The sequence below is a fragment of the Dromaius novaehollandiae genome, chromosome Z, assembly GCF_036370855.1.
Source record: "Dromaius novaehollandiae isolate bDroNov1 chromosome Z, bDroNov1.hap1, whole genome shotgun sequence".
In the NCBI taxonomy this organism is placed as follows: Eukaryota; Metazoa; Chordata; class Aves; order Casuariiformes; family Dromaiidae; genus Dromaius; species Dromaius novaehollandiae.
This window is the reverse complement of record NC_088132.1, coordinates 75078297-75101449: the sequence shown is the minus strand read 5'-3', so window position 1 is coordinate 75101449 and position 23153 is coordinate 75078297. Positions and strand designations below refer to the sequence as shown.

At 42.4% G+C, this 23153-nt stretch overlaps 2 protein-coding genes across 6 annotated transcripts in view; one reads left to right on the top strand and one right to left on the bottom strand.

Moving 5' to 3' along the window:
• Nucleotides 1-1289, top strand: part of LOC135324941 (ubiquitin-associated protein 1-like) — a 35526-nt gene extending 34237 nt beyond the window's left edge. For both annotated transcript variants that reach the window (XM_064502077.1, XM_064502078.1), the window contains exon 8: nucleotides 32-1289. In XM_064502077.1, the coding sequence (XP_064358147.1) occupies nucleotides 32-172 (141 nt within the window). In that variant the 3' untranslated portion in view covers nucleotides 173-1289. The remainder of the gene's footprint in view (nucleotides 1-31) is intronic.
• A 2158-nt stretch (nucleotides 1290-3447) lies between these two features.
• Nucleotides 3448-23153, bottom strand: part of LOC135324940 (kinesin-like protein KIF24) — a 34067-nt gene continuing 14361 nt past the window's right edge. For all 4 annotated transcript variants that reach the window (XM_064502073.1, XM_064502074.1, XM_064502075.1 and 1 more), the window contains 9 exons: nucleotides 22555-22770; nucleotides 21200-21287; nucleotides 18942-19063; nucleotides 17181-17286; nucleotides 14298-14369; nucleotides 13297-13406; nucleotides 9931-12375; nucleotides 8869-8962; nucleotides 3448-6501 (listed from right to left, as the gene is read on the bottom strand). In XM_064502073.1, coding sequence (XP_064358143.1) covers nucleotides 6361-6501; nucleotides 8869-8962; nucleotides 9931-12375; nucleotides 13297-13406; nucleotides 14298-14369; nucleotides 17181-17286; nucleotides 18942-19063; nucleotides 21200-21287; nucleotides 22555-22770 — 3394 coding nt within the window. In that variant the 3' untranslated portion in view covers nucleotides 3448-6360. The remainder of the gene's footprint in view (nucleotides 6502-8868; nucleotides 8963-9930; nucleotides 12376-13296; nucleotides 13407-14297; nucleotides 14370-17180; nucleotides 17287-18941; nucleotides 19064-21199; nucleotides 21288-22554; nucleotides 22771-23153) is intronic.

Below are 23153 nucleotides of genomic sequence, written 5' to 3'. Positions count from 1 at the left end.
TCTTGCAAATAATTGTCTGTGTCTCTTTCAGACCACAGAACTTCTCCAACTAATGAGTCAATTTAAAGAAATGGGCTTTGAACTAAAAGACATTAAGGAGGTCTTATTATTACATAACAATGACCAACACAATGCTTTGGAAGATCTAATGGCCCGTGCAGGAGCCAGCTGAAAACACATTCCTGGGTTCGTGGTGTGTCATGGAGCAGGACCAGCCCCGCCACCTTCACATCCAGTGTGACTTGCTCTCGACAGGAAGGAGTCCAGCTTTTCGCATACGTGGGAGAGTGACTGAGCAAGCCTGCCTGCGTGCATTACTACAGCATTTCTTTCAACTGAGAGCCAACTTTCTTTCTTAAATTAAAATTTTAAAGTGCCCTTTCCTAAGTTTCCTTTTTCCAGCTTGGCCACGGAGAGTTTAGACTGCCCAACCTCTACTGGAATTGTGTATAGGCAGAGACAGGAGTGTTTTTCCCCCCTATTGTTGCACTGGAGTTGGACAGAAGAATACTAAGTTGGTTCTAAAACTAGGATGCTTTGGTTCTTTAAAGCTGCTTTCATGGTGTCTGCTTGTACTGAATTACTTGACTGTCACAGTCCAGATTAACTGGTTAAATTTGACCTTTAGTGCAATGGAGTTTTATTTTTTTGGTTGGAAGTTAGTCTGTAACTTAGTAAAACACTGGTTCAGAAACTGTCGCTATGCATAAAAAGAGAAGCTGTTCCTCTTCCTGTGTGGTTTTTTTTTTGTTTTTTTTTTTTTTTGTTTTTTTTTGTTTTTTTTTTTGACCCATGCATCCAACACTTCTGCCAGACATAAGCATCCAATGCTGAGTGGTGTGCAAGTTCTCTTGAAACAGGTAAGCTGTGAACTTGGTCTGGACCTGCATCTTGTGCTGGTTCTTGAACCTGAAGGCAGAGAGCTGGGGGGCTCAGTATTCTTAACCCCCAGGTTTGTAGGTTATTTAAGGAGATGCCCTGCTAGGAAAACAGTTATCGTTTGTTTTAAATAATACTTGGTGTGAAGCAGGAGGTTTCTTTCAAGCACTTTCTTTAAAACAAAATATACTCACTGCATTAGTTTGGTTCTTCACACTGCTATGAATTACATAATAACATCTAGTACTAGAAATCAGGTTTTGAGTTGGTTTTGGTAGTACAAAGTGTGTTATGTTGTACATTGTTCAAGTTCTAAATACATAAAATATCAGCAGTCTTGAGGAATTTTAAGTAATTTGCTAAATATTTTGATTCTGCAGAAGAACAACTAATAAAACCCTCAAATGTAATTCCCAGTGTCATGCTTCACATCTCTCATGCTCTTTGGCTTCAGTAGATGACCTCGCTGAATCCTGCGAGCCCAGGTGCTGCCTGCCCCTGTGGGCCTGTATGTTCACTGTCAGCACTGGGCAGCCCTACCAGAGGTCTCTGGGCCAGTGGCTGCACTGGGGAAACATGCTTCTTTTTCTGTGGCCTGTTTCTGTTTTGCACTCGAGCAAAACCAAACCTAGGGATTCATGCTCGTGTTAGAGCATGGAGCTGGCCCTGGACTTTGGGAGAGGAGGACAGCTGAGCTGGCTGCCTCAGTTTAGGTTTTTTGGTAGGAGTTTCAGCAGCAGCTTTCTAGTCAATGGGCAGCTCCTGTGGGCTTGGTTAAAGCAGTTGCCCAACTTTCCTTCCTAGGTGAGAAATGTGACAGCTTGAAACCAAGGAAATGGGGTTCCTGATTAGTCAGAAAAGCTGGAAGACAACTCGCGCTGCTCTAGCGTTGCTACTGTAAGCATTTGTGTTGCTTGTTTCTTGATTCTCAGAGTTGCTATCCAAACAAAAGTCCCTGTCTAGTACTAGATATTCCTGCAGAATAAGCAAGAAATCTTTCCAGTGGAAAAGTAACTATTTAGATCAAAGCTCTCGTAATAAAATTATCTATTTGGTTGTGTTAATGTTCAAGTCTTTCATGGTTGCTCTCATAGGGGATCACTGTGAAATATGGTGGAATAACCACATCGTTTATAGAGCTTGTTGCAGATGTGAGAGCAGAGGTGCTAATCTAATCTCTGTGCAGTAGTGCAAGACTGGGAAGTGATACTTATATTTCCAGCCTCCTTCCACCAAAGAGACATACCATTCAGTGTCTTCTGTGGCAATGCCACTTTTGATTGCGCAGTGAGGTTTCTGCATGTTATGTTACTGGGTGGCTGCAAGCTGGCAGTATTTTCAGGACAGCTTCTCTTGCAGAACGAACACACAGGTCAGCTGTGTGACTGTCGAGTGAGGGTTTAGGGGAGAGGTAACGAAATGTGCAACAACTGACAAAAATGTGCTGAAACTTGAATGTTGTTTTTGGGTAGCATGCATCTGTTTAGTTACACTGATATTGTCATTATCTGCTGTCACCTTCCACACCAGGCTTGTTCGGGGAGTGGAGAGGTTCTCCCGCCCTGTGGTGCCGGAAGGCTGGTGCTCTCCCCTGCTGCTAGCCAGAGAGAAGATAATTGTATTCCCGGTCATACTTGAGACCTGCTTTTTCTTAATCAGCAGCTCTGTGTACCTGGAAAATGGTGCTTAGCAGTGTTTCAGCTTTCTCAAAGGCCCTTCTGCCTTCTGTGCAGGCTGCAGCCAAATAAATACTGGTATCTGGAGTCTGGATGTCACGGAGAAAAGACTTGTGAGGACTAGTGTAGAGGCAAAGCCAAAAACTCAACTACAGTTTGTTTTGTTTACTGTATGCAGAGCCAGAGGCTCACTGCTGCCTTCGGATGGTTTTTCACAGCAGCAGCCCTGATGAGGAGACTGATGCTAAAGGGCTGTCAATCGCCCTTGTGGTCCTTGGCTTGGTTTGAGGGTGGCTCCTCTGTGGGATCCTACAGTTTGGGAAGCAGCGGGAGCTACCTGACAGCTGCTGCCAGCCACCCTTGAGCCCTAGGATACCCTGAGGCTTTACTGGGCCAGGTTGCCCAAGGGCTCTGGGATATGTCATCGGCAAAGCTGCTCGGCTCTGCTTAGCTCCTGAGGATGTGCGTGTCTGGCTGCACTTGGTAGCTGACCCCAGAGTGTGTGTCAGCAGGTTATTTTGTGCGCTAAAAGAGTGTGTGTGCACGTGCTTTTTTGGTGGTTTTTCTTCCTCCCCTCTCTGCTAGCTCTGCTGCAGATTTTCCATGTTGATGCGTGGCTGGGCAGCTCTGCCTGCCCTCTCCTAGTTGTGGAGGCCACTTGCTGTCGTTCAGCATAACGTGGTGCAAGGGTCACTTTGCTGCTGTGCTAAGCTGCAGACTTGAATTCAGTCCTGTACAGCTGACCGTTAGCTAGAGGACAGCGTCTGAAGCAGGAGCTGAATGAACAGGCCAGGTGTGAAGGGGGATCTCGTATGTATTTCCAACCCAAGTTAATCTTTTTACAATCAGACACATTTAGTTTTGATCACGTTTAAAACAAACTTTACCAGAATTCTGTAGTAAATTGAATTTTATTTTAAATAATGTAAAGTATTCAAATAAAATATCAAGCACCTGCCATGAGCATTAATAGTCTTTGTTGCAATTGAATACAAAAGTAAGTTCATTACAGTTCTTAATTTACTTGATTGTACATGGCCAGGCTCTATTAATCTGTTAAAAGACTTCTGTAACAACAACTGTTTCATATACATTCCTCAATTTGAAATGAAAACAACTCATTGTATCAGATGTCAGTGCAATATCAAACAGCTGTAAAGGGCTGCCATTTCTGGAGCCCTCATTTAGCACACTTTCACACATAAGTTAAAGCAGCATCTAAGTGGAGAGAAAAACCTGCTGTTGGTTTGGTAGTTTCTGGTGCATACTATGAGCCCAGTTTTGCTATTTAATGGGCATGTAGTACTTCAAGCATGTCCATAGTCCTTTTGTTGCTGAGGATGAGGTGCCTTTTTTTCCCCCCTTTTGTCAGTAGACTAAGTCTTGCATTCAGCAGGAAAAAGAATAATATTTTGAGAATAGCCTGGAAATAAAATCTTACACTTAACAAGGTGCACTTCTGAAGATGACTCTTATTAGGAGATCATCAGATCTTGGAAACAGCTTTTTTTTTTTTTCCTTTTAATTGCTGCATGTTTCTCAGTGTTCCTGACCGTTCCAGGGAACAACTGCTTTGGGAACTCGCACTGGGGAACAGGCTTGCTGGCTTTTTTCCACTCTAGACCAGACAGAAACCACACACAGGTGCCTCAAAACTTGGTAGCTGACTTGACTCCCATTTCCTTTGCACACAGAAGTTTTTGGTCACTCATCTGTATTGCTGCACTTATCTCGGACAGTACCGAGATAATAACATAGCACTGTCACATTGTGGTTCTTTTTTGCATATTGCTTTAGCAATGGCCATCTTGGGAAAGAGACTGAAAACCCCTGTGCATGTACTTTGCTGAACTTCCCTTTAAAGATAGTCCCCTACTGTGTGAAAGTACAAATCAATCACATCTTTCAAAGCTATACTCGCATCCCAACTGTCAGATTACACAGAGGAAAGTGCTGCCCTTTTCCCTCTTTCCCCCAGCTACCACTGTGTTACTGGCTGGACCTCTCCTTTTCCTGTGCCCTTTGCTCATATCCTTCTGTCCCACCTTCTCCTCAGCTCAAGACTGGCTTGGCAAAAGTGCTCAGCTCCTCCCCAACAGCCTTGTTTTCTGTATGATCACTGGGGAAAATGCTGTGGAAATTACTGAAAATGCTTCCATCTCTTTGCTTTCAGAAGATGTAAGTGCTAACACCTGCTGCACAGTTCACCTCACCTTGTGCATGGGGAAAGCTGTCCTCACCTCTAAGGTTGGGGGGAAGAGGGGGCTGCTTTTCTAAGAGTTGCTTATTTTAAAGGGGAGCTCAATTTATATCTGCTCTTGTCAAGGGCCATAAACTCAGCCTCTGAAATGACTGCTCTCTGCTTCGCAGGGTAATCTGCTATCTGTTGTGAGATGGAGACTAACCAGTTCTTTTTATTTAAAAAAAGAAAAAAAAAGTCAGGACTCTGACTGAACTGTAACTTTTTTTGGTTATGGTTGGTCCTGTCCTTGTGCTTCTGTTCCCTAGGGCTTAAGCTGTGTGACATTCCTGGGAGTGTTTGCACTGCATGTGCAATGCAGATAACTGACTGTGCCTGTCATCACTGCACTGTTCCTCTTCCAGACCTGTACTCCTCCAGGTAGCCATAGTAGCAGACAGCAAAATTCATAGCTGCTTAGACTAGTGTTTATTCACCCTTGGCATTTATGACAATTGAGCATGCTTTGATTGGGCTACTGTACGTGTTACTGAGGAGACGTGGAAATGGCTGTGTGCTGTGACATGCTTGCACAGCATGTTGTCTTAGTTATGCATATTTTAAGTTCACTTGTGGCTTCAGCAGGTGGACTTGTTTTGAGGCTCAGACTTGATGCACAAAAGCAGGGATGTTGCAGGGCTACAGTTGATAGTTCTGTACCTCTTGGTTCAAGTATCAGGTTTACTTAACAGCAAGGTTAGCAGCTTCTGAAATCCAACTGTCTCTAAGCAGACTCTCTCTTTTGCTGTGAAGAATGAATTCTGCAGTGCCACAAAATCAACCTGGACAAACCACCCCACGGCAGAGCTGTACTGCAGAGGTCAGACATCCTTTGTAGCAGCAGATAAGCTTTGGGCCTGTCATTCTTGGCCTGGGTATGAAACTGAAGTGTTTATTAACATACCAGATGAACCATTGGTGCAAAGTCCCTTGTATATGAGTCTTCTGCTAAGCCACCCATTACATGTGACTTAAGCCCTCTTTTTCAGATGGTCTGGAGTTAGTCCCAAGCAAAGAGCAAGTGCAGCAATAGCCCTCCACCTTCTGAAACCATCAGCACCTCTTGTCACCTTGATTTTCATTTACTTCTGGTCTAGTTATTTAGTGTCCTTAAACAGTGGCTCACCTCCGATTCCTCCCTTCTGTTTGTCAACATACCTGTCTGGATAGCTTTTCAGTATTTCTGTTCAGAGCTGTGTCTGGTTTCAAAGTGTTCCCCTGCCCTGCTCTGTTTTCTTGGCAGCACAAAAGTGCCCTGAGTATGTGAGAAGCTGCTGTGAATACTGTGGACTGGACTGCCTGGTGAGATATTTAAAGGCTGCTGAACTGTTATTCTTAAGCATGTGGCTTACTTGTTTTAAGGAAGTACAAAGCTTGTGGTGACAAGCATTCCTCTCCTTTACTCAAAATTCTCTCCATCCTTTTCTAAAATATATACTAATTGCAAATATCAAACCAAAAGCTATCCCCTACCCACCCACACTGTGCAGCACCAAATGTGGTGGAACACTAGCTGGCTGTTTCCATAACTGTTTTGTGCATAGGGCATATGTAAGCAAAGAGGAGCTAAACTGGTGGTGGTGTTTGCAAGGCTGAGTCAGTGCCAGGAGAAGCTAAATAGAGCTTAAGCTGGGCTCGCATGGTTTGGATACACTTTGACTTCAGTACCAAGATTTCATCCAGCTTGGTCACGAAGTTCTGAAAATCCTGGGGAGAAAAACAAAAGGAAAGCTTGGGGAACAACAGCAGTAGCAAGCTGGAGACAATCAGTATATTTTATGTACTGCAGCATACATAAAAGACTGTTTCCTATTCTGCAGTGTAATAGACTTACTTGGTATTTCCATATTAAAGTCCTGACTCTTAAATACAGTAAAGTTCAATGCCCCTAATTACTGAGGTTAATTTACTCCTGCAGTTTTTTTTTTTCCTTTAGCTGTCTTAAAAAAGGGAATTAAAAAGGAATAAGATTCCTGCTGTCACCTTTCTACACAGGTTAGCTTTTAGAGGGTTTGATGCAGATACTAGTCATCTGAGGTGCAGTTTTACAATGGACCGAATCTGCTCTTTCTCACGTGCCTGATACCTCTCGTGTTGGAGGTAACAATCATGAAAATCAGTGGTGATCAGACAGAAAAAAATACCACTTGTGGGAGAGGGGAAGGATTGTTTTGCATCAGGTCACAGAGCCAGTCTAACTCCTGCATAGCTGCAGGTCTGCTAGATTGGCCATGAGAAACAGCAGCAATGTATAGCCTAGGGAGAGGCTGCTACTTTCCATAGCAACCTGCCACAAAACTAGACAAAGTATGGTCTTAAACCACACCTAAAACTGCAATGGAGGCAGTTATTTTTAAGCAAGGCTTGTGTTAATAAAGGAGCATTCAGACTTGCTCCTGCCAGATGACAAGCAAGTCTGGTGCCTTTGTTCACAGGTCGGCATCTAAGAATTGGGAAGTGTCAGTGTCCTCGGGGCTGGGGACCTCAACTGCTACTGCATGAGAAACAGTCAGGCAGGACTTAGGCACTACAACTTTGTCCTGCAGACATCAGCACTGTATTGAAGACCAATCCAGCTGCCCTGGCTTATTTTTTCTCAAGCGATTTAAATACTGCTTGGTTCAGTATGGGCTTATGTGCTGGGTCTTGGCAGGAGTCTCTCTGTGGCCCAGGCTTCATGGCTGGAGAAGTGGCAGCCATCTGAAAGCGAATGGAGGACAAACTGAGCTGGGAAGTCCAAGCTAATTTTGTTGCCCAAGGAAAGGTACTGCTGTGAAATAACACTACCACGCAAAAGCTATTCACACACTGCTGGGGGGCCTGGCAAGAGCATCACATTCCTGCTAGCCTGAAAATGATTGCTACATGGGGCAAATATAATGGATTTGAGGGGGGGGGGGTGAGGAAAGGCTATCTCTGTTGAACAACAGAATTGACAAGAACAGCCTTGAGTAACTTAAAAAAAAAAAAAAGAGAGAGAGAGAGAGAGAGAGAGAGAGAGAGAGAGAGAGAGAGAGAGAGAGAGAGAGAGAGAGAGAGAGAGAGAGAGAGAGAAAGAAAGACTGCTTTGTATCATCTTGCTCTCTGCCACAAAACTAATACAGCTGATGGCTGTTGTGCCCCTTCCTGAACTGCTGTGTTATCTGGTACTACATCACATGCGCAGTGCTGTCATCAGGCAGCCACAGCAGATTAGCCACGTGGTGACTGCCTTTCTGAATTCCCCAGGGCAAGGGTCCCTGTAGCTGCACTTCAGGTTTGAAGCTGTAATAGGAATAAAAATGGCTTTGATGCGATAGTGGGACTTGGTTTTACTGACAGGATGAGGGAACAAGGAAGGCAGGGGGCTGTCACTGGGAAACGTTAATGGTCTGGGTGGGAGATGAGAGGCTTGTCACAGAGCTGTGACATGCACCTATGAGGAAGCAGGAGAAATCACAGACTATGATCTGAAGAGAAACCAGAGTACCCGAATGGCCTGACTAGCAGTGGGGCCATGTGGGTGCCAGTCTTTACAGTCAAGCCTTTACTGTCATAATCCAAGACAAAGGATAAGCCAAGAAACCCTTGAGTGACAGAAAAAATTAAGAGCCTCTGAGGGAGCCAATAATCATGGTGGTTAGAGCAAATGAGTGAGTGGGGCCATGCTGCTCAGGGGCTCGCACATGTGCTAAGCAAGGGACTCCCATGAGGAAGTGGCAATATGGCCCTTCATCACCAGCTGTGACATCCCAGTGTCATGCTTTATGGGAGTGCTGCTTTCTGTAGTATTGACTTACTTGCTCCAGCCTGTAAGGGGAAAAAAACCTTCACATGGGAAGAAACCCTGTTTGGTACAGTCTGCTACCCAGGTTGGAAGATGAGAGAAAGCTGTCCTAGCAGAGACAAGCAGTTCAGGGTTGGCCCATCAGCCTCATTCTCCCCCAGGGACCTGGCAGAGTGGAGACTGGCAGAGACAGGACCGGTACTGAAAATGAGCAGCCTCCTAGGACTCAGGGAAGCACCAGAGATTCAGATTAAAGATTAATTTATGCAGGTTCAACAGGCATTAAAATCATCATCTGAAATACTTACTGTTGCTGACATCTGATTCATCAAGCACTCTTCCTTAAAGCACAAGGACGCCATTTCATCCAGCTGCTGCCGATGGGCTCGAATCATAGCCTGTCTGATTAACATTAAGTATACCCTCAGTTACACAGCCTGCCGCTCTACCTGTAATTACTATTAAGCTCTGATAAGCTTTTAAAAAGGAGGAATGTCCCTGATATTCCACCAGCCTTGCTGCTGGTGGTCCCTGGCACTCAGGTATGCACACACATGCATGCATGCACAGGCACAGTGGTTCTTGATGTATGGTGGACTATACTTGTTTGGGCTGTAGGTAAAGAGCCTGATGACTGAGGATTGCTCTGAGAGGAGTGATTGCAGCCTCCTGTTAGCAGAGGCAGCACAGGAGCACATACTACTTTTTACCACAGGGAAACCTAGAATGAAAAAAACCTCCTGCCTGATAGGACCATGAGGTTGAAAACCACTTTGGTGAAAACCAAGCCCAGCAGGAAGGCCGTGCTGTCATTCATACCTTCAAGTGAGTTTCTCTGGCCAACAGTGCCTTTTATGTGGACTGAATGCAGTCGAGTCCTCGGGAGCTGGCAGTGGCAATACCTGGCCTGCAATACCTTGAAGCTGCACATCTGCATCTTCAATGACTGGCTTGCTGCTCTAGCTGTTTTTCTTTCCATAGCAAAGCAACAACTATCACCTGCTTCTTGATGGGTGGTTTTGATATATTTTAGGTACTCTCCATCTTACAGGAAGCCAATTAGTTTCTGAGAATTTCAGCTTGTATTATACTATTCATTCCTCTAACGCGATCCAAGGAAGTGCTAATGGAATAATTGGCTTCCTGTGAGATTTTAAAATATCGCCAAATAACAGTCAATCATATATTTACATAAGATAATGACTATAAATTATCCTTAGTGTTATTAAATAATTATTTCATAGATTAATTGACTTCCTAACAGTTTTAAAGTACATAAAAGCATGATATACAAATAAAGGCAGATGTACCACATTTGTGTCTAGAATTTCTAAGCTCCATGACAAACTATGGTGATAAGTAAGACTTACTGTGCCTTTTCCAGGGCTTCCCTCTGCTGCTTTCCCATCTCTGACGTAGCACTTGGGGAGATGATGTTGGGCAGGTCTGAGGGGCTGTTTGCATTTGCTGATGGCTTAATCTCTTCGGTAGCAGATTCTGAATCTGCAGCAGAAGTGTCTTGTGTAAAAATACTCTGCATCAATTTGTTCTTAAGCAACCCAATTTCCTCACTCCTGAACGACAACTTGGCTGTGTCTTCAGAATGACTGAAGTCCTGGTTCCTCAGTCCTGACCTGGGCTGCAGCAGCAGTCTGCTTTCTTGAGAGGGGGACTGGACTGTATAATCCATATTTCCCACACTGGGAAAGTATGGCATACCTGGAAAATAACTCTTTTCAGAAATATCAGCAGGTATTTCCTGAGCCATGGACTCAACACTGTGTCCTTGATTTGAATTAGGTTTTCCTGAATTACCAGTAATATCTTCAACATCAGGATCACACTGTCTCCTATCTGAGTATCCTTCACACACTGAGTTACTGAGAAGCAAACCACCCTCTCTCTCTCCTATGGAGTCCCTGGATTCAGCTGTGGATGTTTCTGTCAGGGCTTCACTTCCAACAAATAAACTGTGAATGGCTCCTTGATTCAATGAACCTGAGCCCAGAAGGCAGCAGCATGGCTTCACATCACAGCCTGTGGGTGAAAACCACTTGTCTGCTGTTTGTGGGAAACGCTGCAAGAAGCAGTTCCTTCCACCACGACGCATTTGCTCCCCTAGCTCCAACATGCTGTCCGTCAGAGCTCTGTTCCTAGTACACTGCCAGGCCTCTGCCTCAAGTGCTTTCTGGGAGCCATGTATGTTCCTGTCCAACATCTGGTTCACATGGGGAGACTCCTCTTGGTTGGAAGACACAGTCTCGGTATCAGTTGCTTTCTCATAGTCAAGAAGGGATACTGTGAGAGGGGCCGCTATCTCAGAAGTTAACTCCGAGGAATTATTGGAAGCTCCACAATGGCTAACCCCATTTTTTTGAGTTTTCCATTTTATGTCTCCTGCAAGGGCAGCCTGTCTATCCAAGGTGGATTCTTCCTTCTGCTTATTTAGGAGGTTGATCTCCTTGTACTCTGGAGTCCTTGATTTCAATATGGGAGAAACACATGGGTTTGGAGCCTCCTTTTCCAGAGTCAAGGCAGTTTCACTGGAATAAATGAGACATTTGTGTTTGGGTTTGTACTGTTTGTGATCAACTGGGAAGTCTTTGCCATTTTTCCAGTTACAAGCAAGATCTTCTTGCAGGCAGTAAGGTTTTTCTGCAGTATTGCTTGGAGAGGACTCAATAGTTAAGTCGTAGCTCCAGTCTGATGGAGTTTTGCATCCCCCTGCATTTTTAATGGATTCCTCTGTTTTTAGGCAGCCCCCGCTACAATCCCAGCTGTCATCCAGTTCATGTTCTTGCACAGGAATTGAGTATTTAAACAATAAATCCTGTCTCTTTGGGGCTTTTTGCTCTTCCTCAGTTCCTTGTTCTCTTTGATGAAGGAAAAATGAATGTTGGCTGCATTCATTGGGGCTTCTTCTTTTCACGCTCTTTTGACTGCAGACAGGTGAGAAAGAATCTTCACTAAAGTCACTGTCATCCAGATCTTCCAGCTGCATCCCCTCTTTGTTCTGTGCTTCTGTGGGAGTAAGGCTCGGCTCCTGCTGCACTTGACTCTCCTGGGGCTTGTACTGACTCAAAAACCTCTCAAGAGGTTGGTAGTTCAATTTTTGCTGTAGAATAGGTGGCTGCTGAAACTGCTGGTGATAAAGGCGTAAATGCTCCTCTCTTTCCTTCTGAAATGGAGAGAGGTTTGTCCAGGTTTCAACACACTGTTTAGCAAAGGCATTTCCCCACTCCTGATTGCCATCAGAAGGCTGATTTCCATCTCCAAAGTTAAAATCATCTCTAGAAACAAGCTGTTTCTGCACAGGTTGCACTGTCTGGACTTTCAGGCACTGGCCAGGTGGTTTATCTTGCACATACTTGTCTCTTTGGCCACTCTCTTTTGTCTCTGCCATGGCAGCATTTTTGATGATAAAATCCTTCTCAGCATGGTTTTTTTCAGAGTGGGGGGACAGATCATCAGTCGTCTTCTTCAGGGGCTGCCCTATCCGTAGGACTCCCTTAACTGGGCTGGTGTGGTGGAACCACAGTGAGCTGGGATTTCCTCTGCAGGCATGTCCTTTGTTGACTCCCCTGGGGGTCGAGGTAAAAGGGAAACTGGGTGGCTGGAGTGCTGAAGGACACGCTTTCGTTTTTGTAGCAGTTGAAGGATGCTGGAGGCCTAGCTTCACTTTCTTTGGAGAGCTCTTTTCTCCAGGTGGCAAAGAGGGAGAGTTTTGGATACGTTTTGGAGATACATTTCCAGCTATCCGACGTCTGTTTGTGACGGGAGTAGAACATTTAATCCCTTTTTTCAACTCTTTGACCCTGTAAATGAGGCTGGCTTTAGATGCCATGCTTTCAAATAAATAATGGTGCCTTCAGAACAAACTAACACTTTGGCATATTAAGGCTAAACTCTTAATTGAATATCATGATTTATGTTTAAACTATCAGTGACCCAGGCAGGCATCAAAAACACCTGTACCAAAGTGCCTGAACTTCTGGAAAGATCTATACAGAATTTTAAAGTGCTTCCTTGAACAATGCATAACAGGTCAAATGAGTGAAAATGGCCTCTATTCAATTTCAGTGGAAGAGAGTTGTATTTCCACACTTTATAATGCAGCATGGCACACTACCAGCTCAAAACAAGTTGGTACTCTCACCAGCACACCACAGTCCCACAGGACACACACTAGGGTTTTTGGAGTAGTTGCAGTATAGCCAATTAGCTCAGGGGATGCGTGTACAGGCTACGTTATTCCTGGATCAGACTCATCTATGCAACTGTGAAGAGCTGCTCTAACTGGTTCTCTCACTTGCTTTTTATTCCTCTATCCCCTAATACATCTCTTGTCCTCTTAACCCCAGCACTGCACAGCTTGCAATCTATCTTTTCCTGTGCAGGAGGGAGGGCGAAGGGCTTTAGCACACACTAGGCAGAAGTACAATAGAAAACTAAAACAAAACTGAGTACCAAGGTTAGCAATCCCGCAGTTACAGAGAGCACAGTGATATTTTCATCACTAAAAGCTGTCATCAGAAAGGAGTTACAAGACCTAGAGAATTTTATGACCCAATGTAAGAGTGGAATAGGTAAGGATTTTATTTGCATTACGAAAATTGCATTTCTTGCCTAACTCACCATCTCCAATGCAATCAAAATAAAATGTAATCGCAAACACATTATACATTACTTTTTTCTTGCTGTTTTTCACCTTAGCGAGTTTGAACTACGTCACCCACCTGTCAGCATAACGCAAAGTGTTCAGGGTATGCTCTGTAGCTATGTGGCTAGGTGATACATTGGCTATCATACATGTCTTGGAATTGCCAATGAAAGAATCCTTTAGGACCTAGGAGTGGAAAGAAAAAATAAGTTTAAGATTCTTAATAATTCATATACTTATTTTCAAACATGAAGGGATAAAAATTTAGAACCCATAGGATCAAGACTTGCAGTTTAAAAAAATTACTTCAGCAGGTTACTGTGTATTAGACTCCCCTGTACATACCATTTTGCACAAAATTTGTGGTAAAGTGATTTAGTTCTGCTCAGAACTCATAAAAAGTTAACTATGTTATCTTGCGCTTCCCATGAGTTAACAGTGTGCACAGAGGCAGTTTAATGTGATTCAAATGATGCACAGTAACTGCCTTTTTTATGTAGTCCACATCTCAATTTGTCTTGTAATTCTTTGTTTACAATTTAAAATGAATACAAGTGTTAATCAGTGCTCTGAACAAACTCTTGTACCAGGTGCCACAAGGGTGCCCATATGTTTTGAGGAATAAAGCATATGTCACAACTAGAGCGAAGAAATGTTGATCAAAACTCCCATGACTGTTACTGCACAGAAGATTCAAGATTGATGGTAGAGTGGGTGGAGATGGATGATAACTGTGTTGAGTCTGGTTACGTAGATCTACACAACATGAATATCTGCTGACAGCTAGTCCATAGGGCTGTTAATGCAAAAATTCACATGGGACTAAGAGGACTCAATCATGGAGTTTGGGAATTAGTGCACTTTTGGGAAGCTGGTACCTTTTTTCACCATGCCAGTCCTCCAGATTGATTATATTTCTTGCTGGCAGTTGGCCTTAACTCTGTGATTACCTTTAATGTTTGGAAAAGTTATTAATTTCTCTATTTTTCAAAGGTTTAATAACAGTTATTGAATCATATTTTTCTCATTTTGCCCTCCTCAGGGAAATACCTACTACTGCCTTCTTGATGGTTTTACCTGAGTTAATTTGCTTTGCCGGAAAGGTGTATGAGCGTGTTCCTGATCCAGCGCCCGAATGCATTCCTTTAGCTACCAAAACAAGAGGGGGAAAAACACATCAATCACAGGCTGGAGAGGAACTGAATTTCACCATACCTAACCTACAAATTTGCTATTTCCCTTATGTGCCTTTGTCTCCTACCACGTGACGTCCCTTGCAGGGGGGAGTCTACATCACAGCCACAGCAGCGAAAGATTAGCTTTAGCTAGTTCAGGTATTAACAGCAGTTTAGCTGCACTCACAAAGAACAAAGGTGCAGCACAGAGCATAGCTAGCCAAGCCTGTCGGCTTTATGGGCTATACAAAACATATCTAAGAAGATGGGTAAAAACACACACGTTCAGCAAACAGAGTTTCACACTACTGCGGACTGTCTGCTGCCTGCACCACAGCCAACTAGTCCATAGCCAGATCAGGTGAATCTGTTAGACTATGCTAAAGCTTGCCAGACATATGTATCCTTAGGATGTCACAGGTGTATGAATCCAGAACAGAGCTTTTTGAGCTCCTTCTCTAAAAGATTTCTTCTAGAAATAGTTCTTCCTCTTCTGAAAAAAATCACTTTGGACAGCAGCAGTGCAGATGCCTTATCCCATTCTGGCAGTATTTTCATCTTTAACTAAAAGTGGCACAAAGCAAGTACGGGCATATTCCTCCCCATACCGCCTCTAGTCCGTAGTTGAGATATCCCATCTACGTACCCCATAAGCGTGGGTACACTGGGCTGTGTTAGGAGAAGGCTGATCTCAAGCCACTTCCTCTCTGCACCAGCACAGTGCCCCAAACCTAACCAGAGGGGAGAGCGTTGGCTTGCAGCCAAGTAACTAGATGTAAGGGGAGCTGGGTTCAAGCCCAGATTCAAGCCTGCGCTCAGAAGGTAGTATAGATGCAGCCTGTCTGTCTAAACAAATATTTCCCTATGCCTTTTGGCAGGCTAATAAGAACTATATACAAAATACTGTGAGTGAAGCAACAGGCTACCCAGCGAGTGGAGATATAGCCACAGAACTCCCACTAAAACTAACAGAGCATGAGCAGCTGGCTACAACCACGCCTTTCACAAACCACATCAGATCTCTCCTTCTTAATAACCATCACCAGAGATAGCTCATAGTCTTGAAGAACTATCTCTTGATTTATTACTAGCCTAGAAAAAATGACATTTTCAAACTTAAATACGTGTCCTTTTGGTCATGTTTTCACTGGAACAAGCACAATAGCATCACACTCCATATCAAGCTTGCATGCTCTCTAAAGCTGGCAGAAGTGTGTACAGCCATGAGGCAAATTATTATAAAAGCAAATATCGAGGGAAAAAATGAGCAGATTACAGTATTGTCATGGTGACATTAGCATGAAGCAGCCTTTCTACATTTAAAGGAACAACACCCACTTAAAATGACACATATTTCTCACTTTTAGTGCATATTGTTATAAAGCACACCTCTAACAACAGATAAGTACGAGATCATTAAACTATTTTAATGTTTGATACTGCTTCTCATAACTGCAGTATCTGAATATCTTCTACTGGAAATCAACATGCATATTAAAACCAGCAGTAAACTTCAAACTGCATATATTTTAAGGCCAGAAGAGAACATTATGATCATAAATAAATAGAGCTGAGTTCTTATAGACTGCAGATCATATAGGCTTACTCAAAGATGGCTTTTAACTAATTAATTCTGTTGCTACTGGTAGATTGCCGGGTATTTACTTGGCTTCACACAATAGCAATAATACACACAGTCTCATTTAAAAGTTCCTTTTAAAACAGTTTTACAAACCTATGTTAAGCCTCGGTCCTCAGGAATCATCTCCGTATTTCAAACGGATAAATTGGGACACACTGTAACTGAGGGTCACACAGAAAAGCAACAGACTCTAATTCAGATCCTGACTCCCTTGCCAGTCAGTTATTCACCAGCAAGTACTCAAGAAAGTGAGAAGCACGCAAATACATTTGCTTTACATGCTATCTCCCAGTATGAATGCTATTATTCCATAGTCAGAAAGGCTCTGTGCAAAAGAGCATTTTCCATTTTCAAAGCAGAACAAGTCAAGCCCTATTTACTGCATCCTAAGAGCATAAACAAATGACGGTTGTGTGCAGTAACTTCTGCACTGCTGATTCACACTCTCTGATTGCATATCACCTTCCTCATTTAGGGAGGTCCTCACTTCATCAGTGAGCTGTGTTCGTTTGATTTAAAGGGCGTGTAAAGCCTGCTGCACAGTTTCTACTAGTGGCATTTCTGCTTTGTCTTAGATGGCATTTCTCAGCTCCTTGTCCCTCTTTACATTACTGTGTACACTTACAGAAGACAGTTTACATCAAGAGTGCATTTCCTCCTGTTCCTTTCTACCCACAGGTGAACCCCTGTATCCTATGCTCTTGAGTATTTAAGTCTTTTCTTCCTGATTTGCTAAAGATGTCTGAGTTCAAGTGGTGAAAATAAGCAGCAGGAACAGATGTGCTTTTAGGAAACAAATAAGGCAATTTCAAGCTAATATTCTCTGTAAGTAAGAGGGACATAAAATTTCCATATAAAATATGAGACACCTATAATAGTATACCTAGTACTTTCTATGCTATGTTACCTGGCTGGCTCTAAGAATGCATTGGAAAGACTTGATTTTCATCTCATAAAATCTTTTCCCTCTTAAATTGTCTTTCAGGCATCAAAGTTAAACTGGGAACACTTAGTACTTCAGGTGGGATTTTTTTCCCCCCCTCCATGCAATCCATACACCCGCTATTCTGTGGTTTCTTTGCAACTTAAAACCCACACTAAATATTAATTACAAAACTTTCCCCAGACATGCTAGTAGCTTACTGCTAAAAGGCTTTGGTTTATTTCTGCTCCTTCCATTTTTGTTTGTCGATCTGAGTCTCTGGCATCAGCCGCCCTTTCACTGCCAGCCAAGTCAATGAATGATATCCTAGAAAAAACAAATTTGCAGTTCTCTTAGGGGCTTGTTTTCTTTTTTTTTAAAAAAAAAAAACAGAGATAGCAACACATGACATCAGAAGAATGCTTAGAAATAACTACCACTGAACAAGGAGAACTACTGGAAATATCTGAGGCATCAAAATAAGCATAGAAGCAGCTACAGGAACAGTGTCAGAGCATTCTGGCACTAACACAGTCATAATAGACAGTCTAATTGCATGCGATAAGAGTGCTCCACAGTTTTATAGTAAAGCTATTTGAAGTGTAAAGCATACATCTCTCTAGATAATCATTGCGCTTGTAGCTTCCTAAGAACACAGTTAAAGAAACTGTAAACTTTTTGAGTCTCCTTCCAGGTAAAACAGACATCTGCTTAGGCCAAATGGGAATTCAGGGCAATATGTACGGAAATTTTCAGTATAGTAAGTAATACATTGAGCTTTCACCGCTCCCATTCCCTTCTTTCCTCAAATCTCTACTAGACCTTCTCATATTCCTTAGTTCTGGATGCCAGGTACTCTACTGACTGTTGTACTGTGTCTTCTCCTTTGCCTTTCCTCATATTCTAGAACAGCTCTGACTTCTCTTATGGGCATATTTTAGGATCCTTTCCCCACTCCAGTTCCACTTCTCTTTCAATAACAAAAAAACAGCACACATGCCACACGTACATAACCACATACACGTCTGTTTCCAAGCCTGCCTCTCCACTATTGTTGCTCTAACATTTTGCCTTGTATTTATAATAAGATCCCGGAGAGCAAGACTGCATCTTATTTGTTGGGAGGGTAAGTCAGCATGTTTTTGGACACTCAGCAGTAATGTAAACACCTAGACATCTTTAATCAGACTATTTCTTGGGGTTGTTTAGTCTGGAGAAAAGATGACTGAGAAAAGACGCAATTACAGTCTTTAAATATGTAAAACAGCTGCCATAAGAGGAAGGAAACTGCTTTTTTTTTTTTTTTTTTGTCTGCTGCAGATAGCATCAGTGTCACATGCTCAAGCTATCAGAGGGGTTTAGGTGAATTACTAGGATTCCTCTGACCAAAGGGAGACTTCTCAAATGGAAACACCTCCCCCCGGGCTAGTCACCCCAGGCTTCTTTTACAGACAATTAGGAGAGAAAGATGCTTTTAGAGGCAACTCCATCTGATCTGTTTTAGATGACTATGCAGAATGGGATGAATCAGGTCCCAGAAATGGCTCTTTCTTTTCACTGACTTCAAAAGTGATGAGCTCACGTGTAGAGGAGACCACTGCAGATATCTACCTTCAGCCAGATTAATGCCAGACAGGAAAAGCTTTCTAACACTGAAGATGAAGGGATGGAATTGATTGTCTCAAGATGGCAGTAAAACTCCTTCACTGGAAATCTTTAAGAACAAGTTTGACAGACATTTGCCAGAAATGGCTCAAGCACTTTTCCTTGGAGCAGAAAAAGAGTTATGAAACTTCTCAAAGCCCCTTTGAACCCTGTCTTCTGGTTTAACTTACAGTTACCCACAAACTCAAATATCTCTTCTCAGTTTGCCTCCTGGGTGTTCCTGAGATTGACTTCCTCATCAAATGTTGATGGTGCAGATCAGCAAGTAACCAACGTTGCATATCTGCCAGATTGTGCAGTCCTGTTTCTTATCTTACCTTCCAAATGTCCTGTTGGCTGAGTCTTTAATTTGAATCTGGATGATAGCATGAGATCGAGAGGAATCTGAGTTGACTCCAGTAGCTCCTGTGCTACGTTCCTTCCCCCCCTTCAAAATCGCCTGGAAAACAAGGGGAACAAAATCCAAGTAATTTGTACATAAAAACACAGTCTCTCAAGAAAAGATCCTGCACTCTTAAGTTTAGGTTACATTCAAAGGAACACTTCATTACAGCCCTGAAATTTTGGTGCAAGGCAGGTGCTAAGTTAGATTGAATCCCTTCCAATGTTTCTTTCAGAACTTTGTATATGGATTTGCTTGTGGTGACACTACAGAGTTCAGAGAGTGTACTGCAGGTAATAAGTTGTTGCACTGCATATTCACTCTGATTTGCAAAATATCTAGATTATAAAATGAAAGAAAGTAGGTTGCAGAGGTAACCTCAGACACTCATGGGACCAAGTAATTGTTGTGGTTTTGTTGTTGTGGTAGGTTTTTTTGTTTTAATTTCTTATGTCACAGATTGGTATTGTTACCCAGATAAATGAAGAGGCATACACTATAACAAGACACAAAGTGCCAAAACATTTCTTCACAGCTAAAAGAAATAATGCCAGAGTAAGCAGCAAGGCTAAAGCATCAATTATGTTCAAGGTCAGCAACAAAATAAGAAAACAAAGGGCAGAGGCATGGCAAAAGGGCAACAGCACCTTCAAGATACAATTTCAAATAATTCTCTTTTGCAAAATTTTAAGGACTATCGCAGGAAGCCTAGCAATAACTACAGCAGGACACTCATAAAACAGATTCATTAACTTTGTTTCTGGTAGCAAGAACAAATTAAAATCTTAATCTAGAAAAATCAATATGGTTTCAGTTGACAGATGCACATTACCCATGCCTTTCAGTGGCCAGTCAGGTCTCAGCCAGCAACATAATGAACCGTGGCAGCACCTGAGCATTATACCACTGCTAAATGCACAGAAAATTTCTGAACCAAAGCCAACAATGAATTCAATTCAATGAATACTGAATAACCGCAGAGGTATTCAAGACTCTTCCCATATATCTGTTGCAGACTATTCAAAAGCTCTGAGTCAAGCTAGTGACATTTCCGTTTTCAAAAGAGCCTGTGGACAATACAAAATTAGTTTTTGCCAAGATACCTGTGAGAATAAAGTCATTTGATAGCTCTTCTGTGTGTGGAATATGATAACACAGAGGAATGTGTTAATCAACCATATAGCAGATTTACAATCTAATTTGCAGAAGCATCACCAGCATGTCCTGAAGCTTGGAGTTAATGAGAGGATAAAGAATAAAATTAAATGGAGTATAAGTGGGCAACACTGTGCCAATTTTAATGAGTCAATTACACTATCAAGCACTTTTAATTTACAATTCCTTACTGAGAAAGGAATTAAACTATGCAAAGTCAAGAAAAATGGAAGGCAGATTTAACCAGCTTTCTTACTGTAGGACAGAGCAGAAAATTTGCTAATGCTCTTGTAGAGCTCAGCCAACCAGGGAAGGTAGGCTGAAGCCTTGCTTGTGCTGAACATCAACTACAGTTTAAAGACTCTGATCTTGCATTGTGTAAATAACGCCTCAATCCTAACTCAGTTCAGTATCTCAATCTTAAGTATTTTCTAATTTCTAGTTTTATTAATTTTCAAATGTATCTTTTCTCCCACATCCACATACCCTTCATACAGAAAACATAAGCTCATAGAAGCCAAAGAAATCACATTAGAGAAAAATATGGATCTGTCAAACAAGTGAAAAATAAACTAACCAACTACGCTTGCCCAACTGTAAATTGTACCCTCACACCCACAGAACTTCTCACCTTTTGTTGTCTTACTTGGTGTACTGAGTTGTGTTTAGACTTTAAATCCATTTTGAGTCATCTAAGATCTTTCAGAGTTTGTTTTGCTGGGATACTATTTAATTTAGTGACAGCAGCCTGTTTCTTGGCAAAGGTCTTCCCTTAAGGTGTGGCAGCAGAAGCAGCAACTCTAAATCAACAGTTCACAAGTCACTAACACCAGTTACAGTGACCCAGGAAGCCTGCCAAATAAAGGCACTTTTAACAGTGCTCCTTGATGCTCTGCTGAGGTTGCCAAGGTCAGAGCCTTCAACAGGAACATACACATGTAGTACACAACAAATAACAATCTTCTCTGTAAATGACTTATCTCACAAATTACTGAATTGAGCTGTAGAAGACAAAATAAGCACTGGTATAGAGGTTACCTCTAACAGTAGGTCTACAGAGTCCACCTGAACCTCTCGCAGTCCAACTATTTGAACGACATGCTTGCTGTCTTCTCTTGCAAAAAGTCTGAAAGGGAAACATGGCTTGCAGAAAGAAAACTTTTGAAGTCTCAAAGAGCAGCAATGGAAACATGTCAGTGCTACGACAGTATGTGCAATGTATCAAGGTTACCAGTTAGGGGAGGGATAACACTGTCATTTACTTTCAGAGCTAAAGAGCTATTTCATTTATAATATGCACTATTCATATTTCACTGCAATGCAATGCATTTCTGCTAATATAGGGGGCAGTAATATAATGAAGCAGACAAATTACATTTTAGAGTTCCTGTCCCTCTTTAAACTGCACCTCAGGCCTTTTCTAGGAAGTTCAGACTGTGTAACTTATGCTCTGTCCAAATTTTCAAGCTTTTTGCATGGCATGGATTTTATAGCAGCTTCCATAGCTATAGAGTCAGAGTATGGAGCAAATCTGCTATGAATCACACAGAAGTAAACATTACACTATGCAGGAAGAACATAGCCATGACATAGGTGCGGGAGAAGGTTTAATCTGCCCCATCAGTGATGTGTAAAATAGCTAATGGACATGCAGAGAATACTCTCTGCCTTCCCCAGTAAAACCACTCCTGACAGCAGATTGCGCTACTTGGCTTATATCCAAAGAGAAGTCCATGAACTCTCACTCAATATTAAAAAGATCCTTCAAGACTGTTCTGGAGAAAGGGAATACACACTCACAGAGGTGCTTGCAGAAATAGGTCAGCGGAGGCTGAGTCCTCAAGGTAGAGAGCCTCCCTGTTGAGCCCTCCAGTATGGATGGTCTCAGCATACTGCTCTCAAGAATGCTAAAGGCCTCCAGCTGACAAGAGCCTAAGCCCCATTTGCACCGCAGGAGGGGCAGCCAGAGGCTATGTTCGAGCATAGGAAAGACAGGGACCACACAACGGTGGTCACTGGAAAGACTTCTGGCAACAGGAAGGCTCCTTCTCTACCTGCAGATGTTTAGCTGTTATATTATGCATATTATAGCATAAGCAAAACAGTGCAAGTTCATATCTCAGACAGGGCCCTCATTTTTACTTGTTTTTTCCTCCTATAAAAATAACACAAACCAGTAATCCCTATCAATGCCACAGTATTTAGTGCCAGATTCTGCCCTCCTCTCTCACTAAGTAACTCCCAGGAAGAACCCTAAATAAATAAATAAAATTGATTATAAATGGTAATATATTAAATGTAATTGCACAAAACAGTAACAAAATGATTTATAAACAGTAACCAACCAATTCATAGCCCTAGTTTTACAGCGATATGTCTCTTTATTTAAATACCTCTTCCTTCCATTTAGCAGGTCATAAAGCTGTCCACAGTAGATCTCATAAAAACTGATTAACACAAGGAGATCTTTCCTTGACTGTGGTGCTTCCAGGTGTCTAAAGATGTCCTTGGCAGCCAAGGCATAGAGTCCCGGGTTCCGGTGAGTACCTATCATAGTGTAAGTCTTGCCAGCACCAGTCTGTCCATATGCAAAGCAGGTTGCATTGCCTCTGTAATGATAAGTTATATTTTTAGCGCCACATCTGATGTATTCATGTCTATTAAAAGGGATTCTGCAACGTAAATATCTATATAGAGAGATGACCCTTAGCAATGAGGTTTGGTTTGCATCTCCATCTGGGAAACTGCAAAACACTTAACAGCAATACCCAAGTACACCCTATGGAGAGCTGGCATGTCACAGAGTGCTGGCTCTCTTCCTTCTTTCCTGATGCCAAAAATGCATTTACAGAAGCTAACAATACATTATTCTTTTTCCAACTGCTTAGATGCTACAGAGAACTTGTAGGATTATGAATGGGAATCCTTTTGATTATGAATCACAGAGAAAAATGACTGTGGCACAAGGTGCGAAACAGCCCGAAGTCAGGTT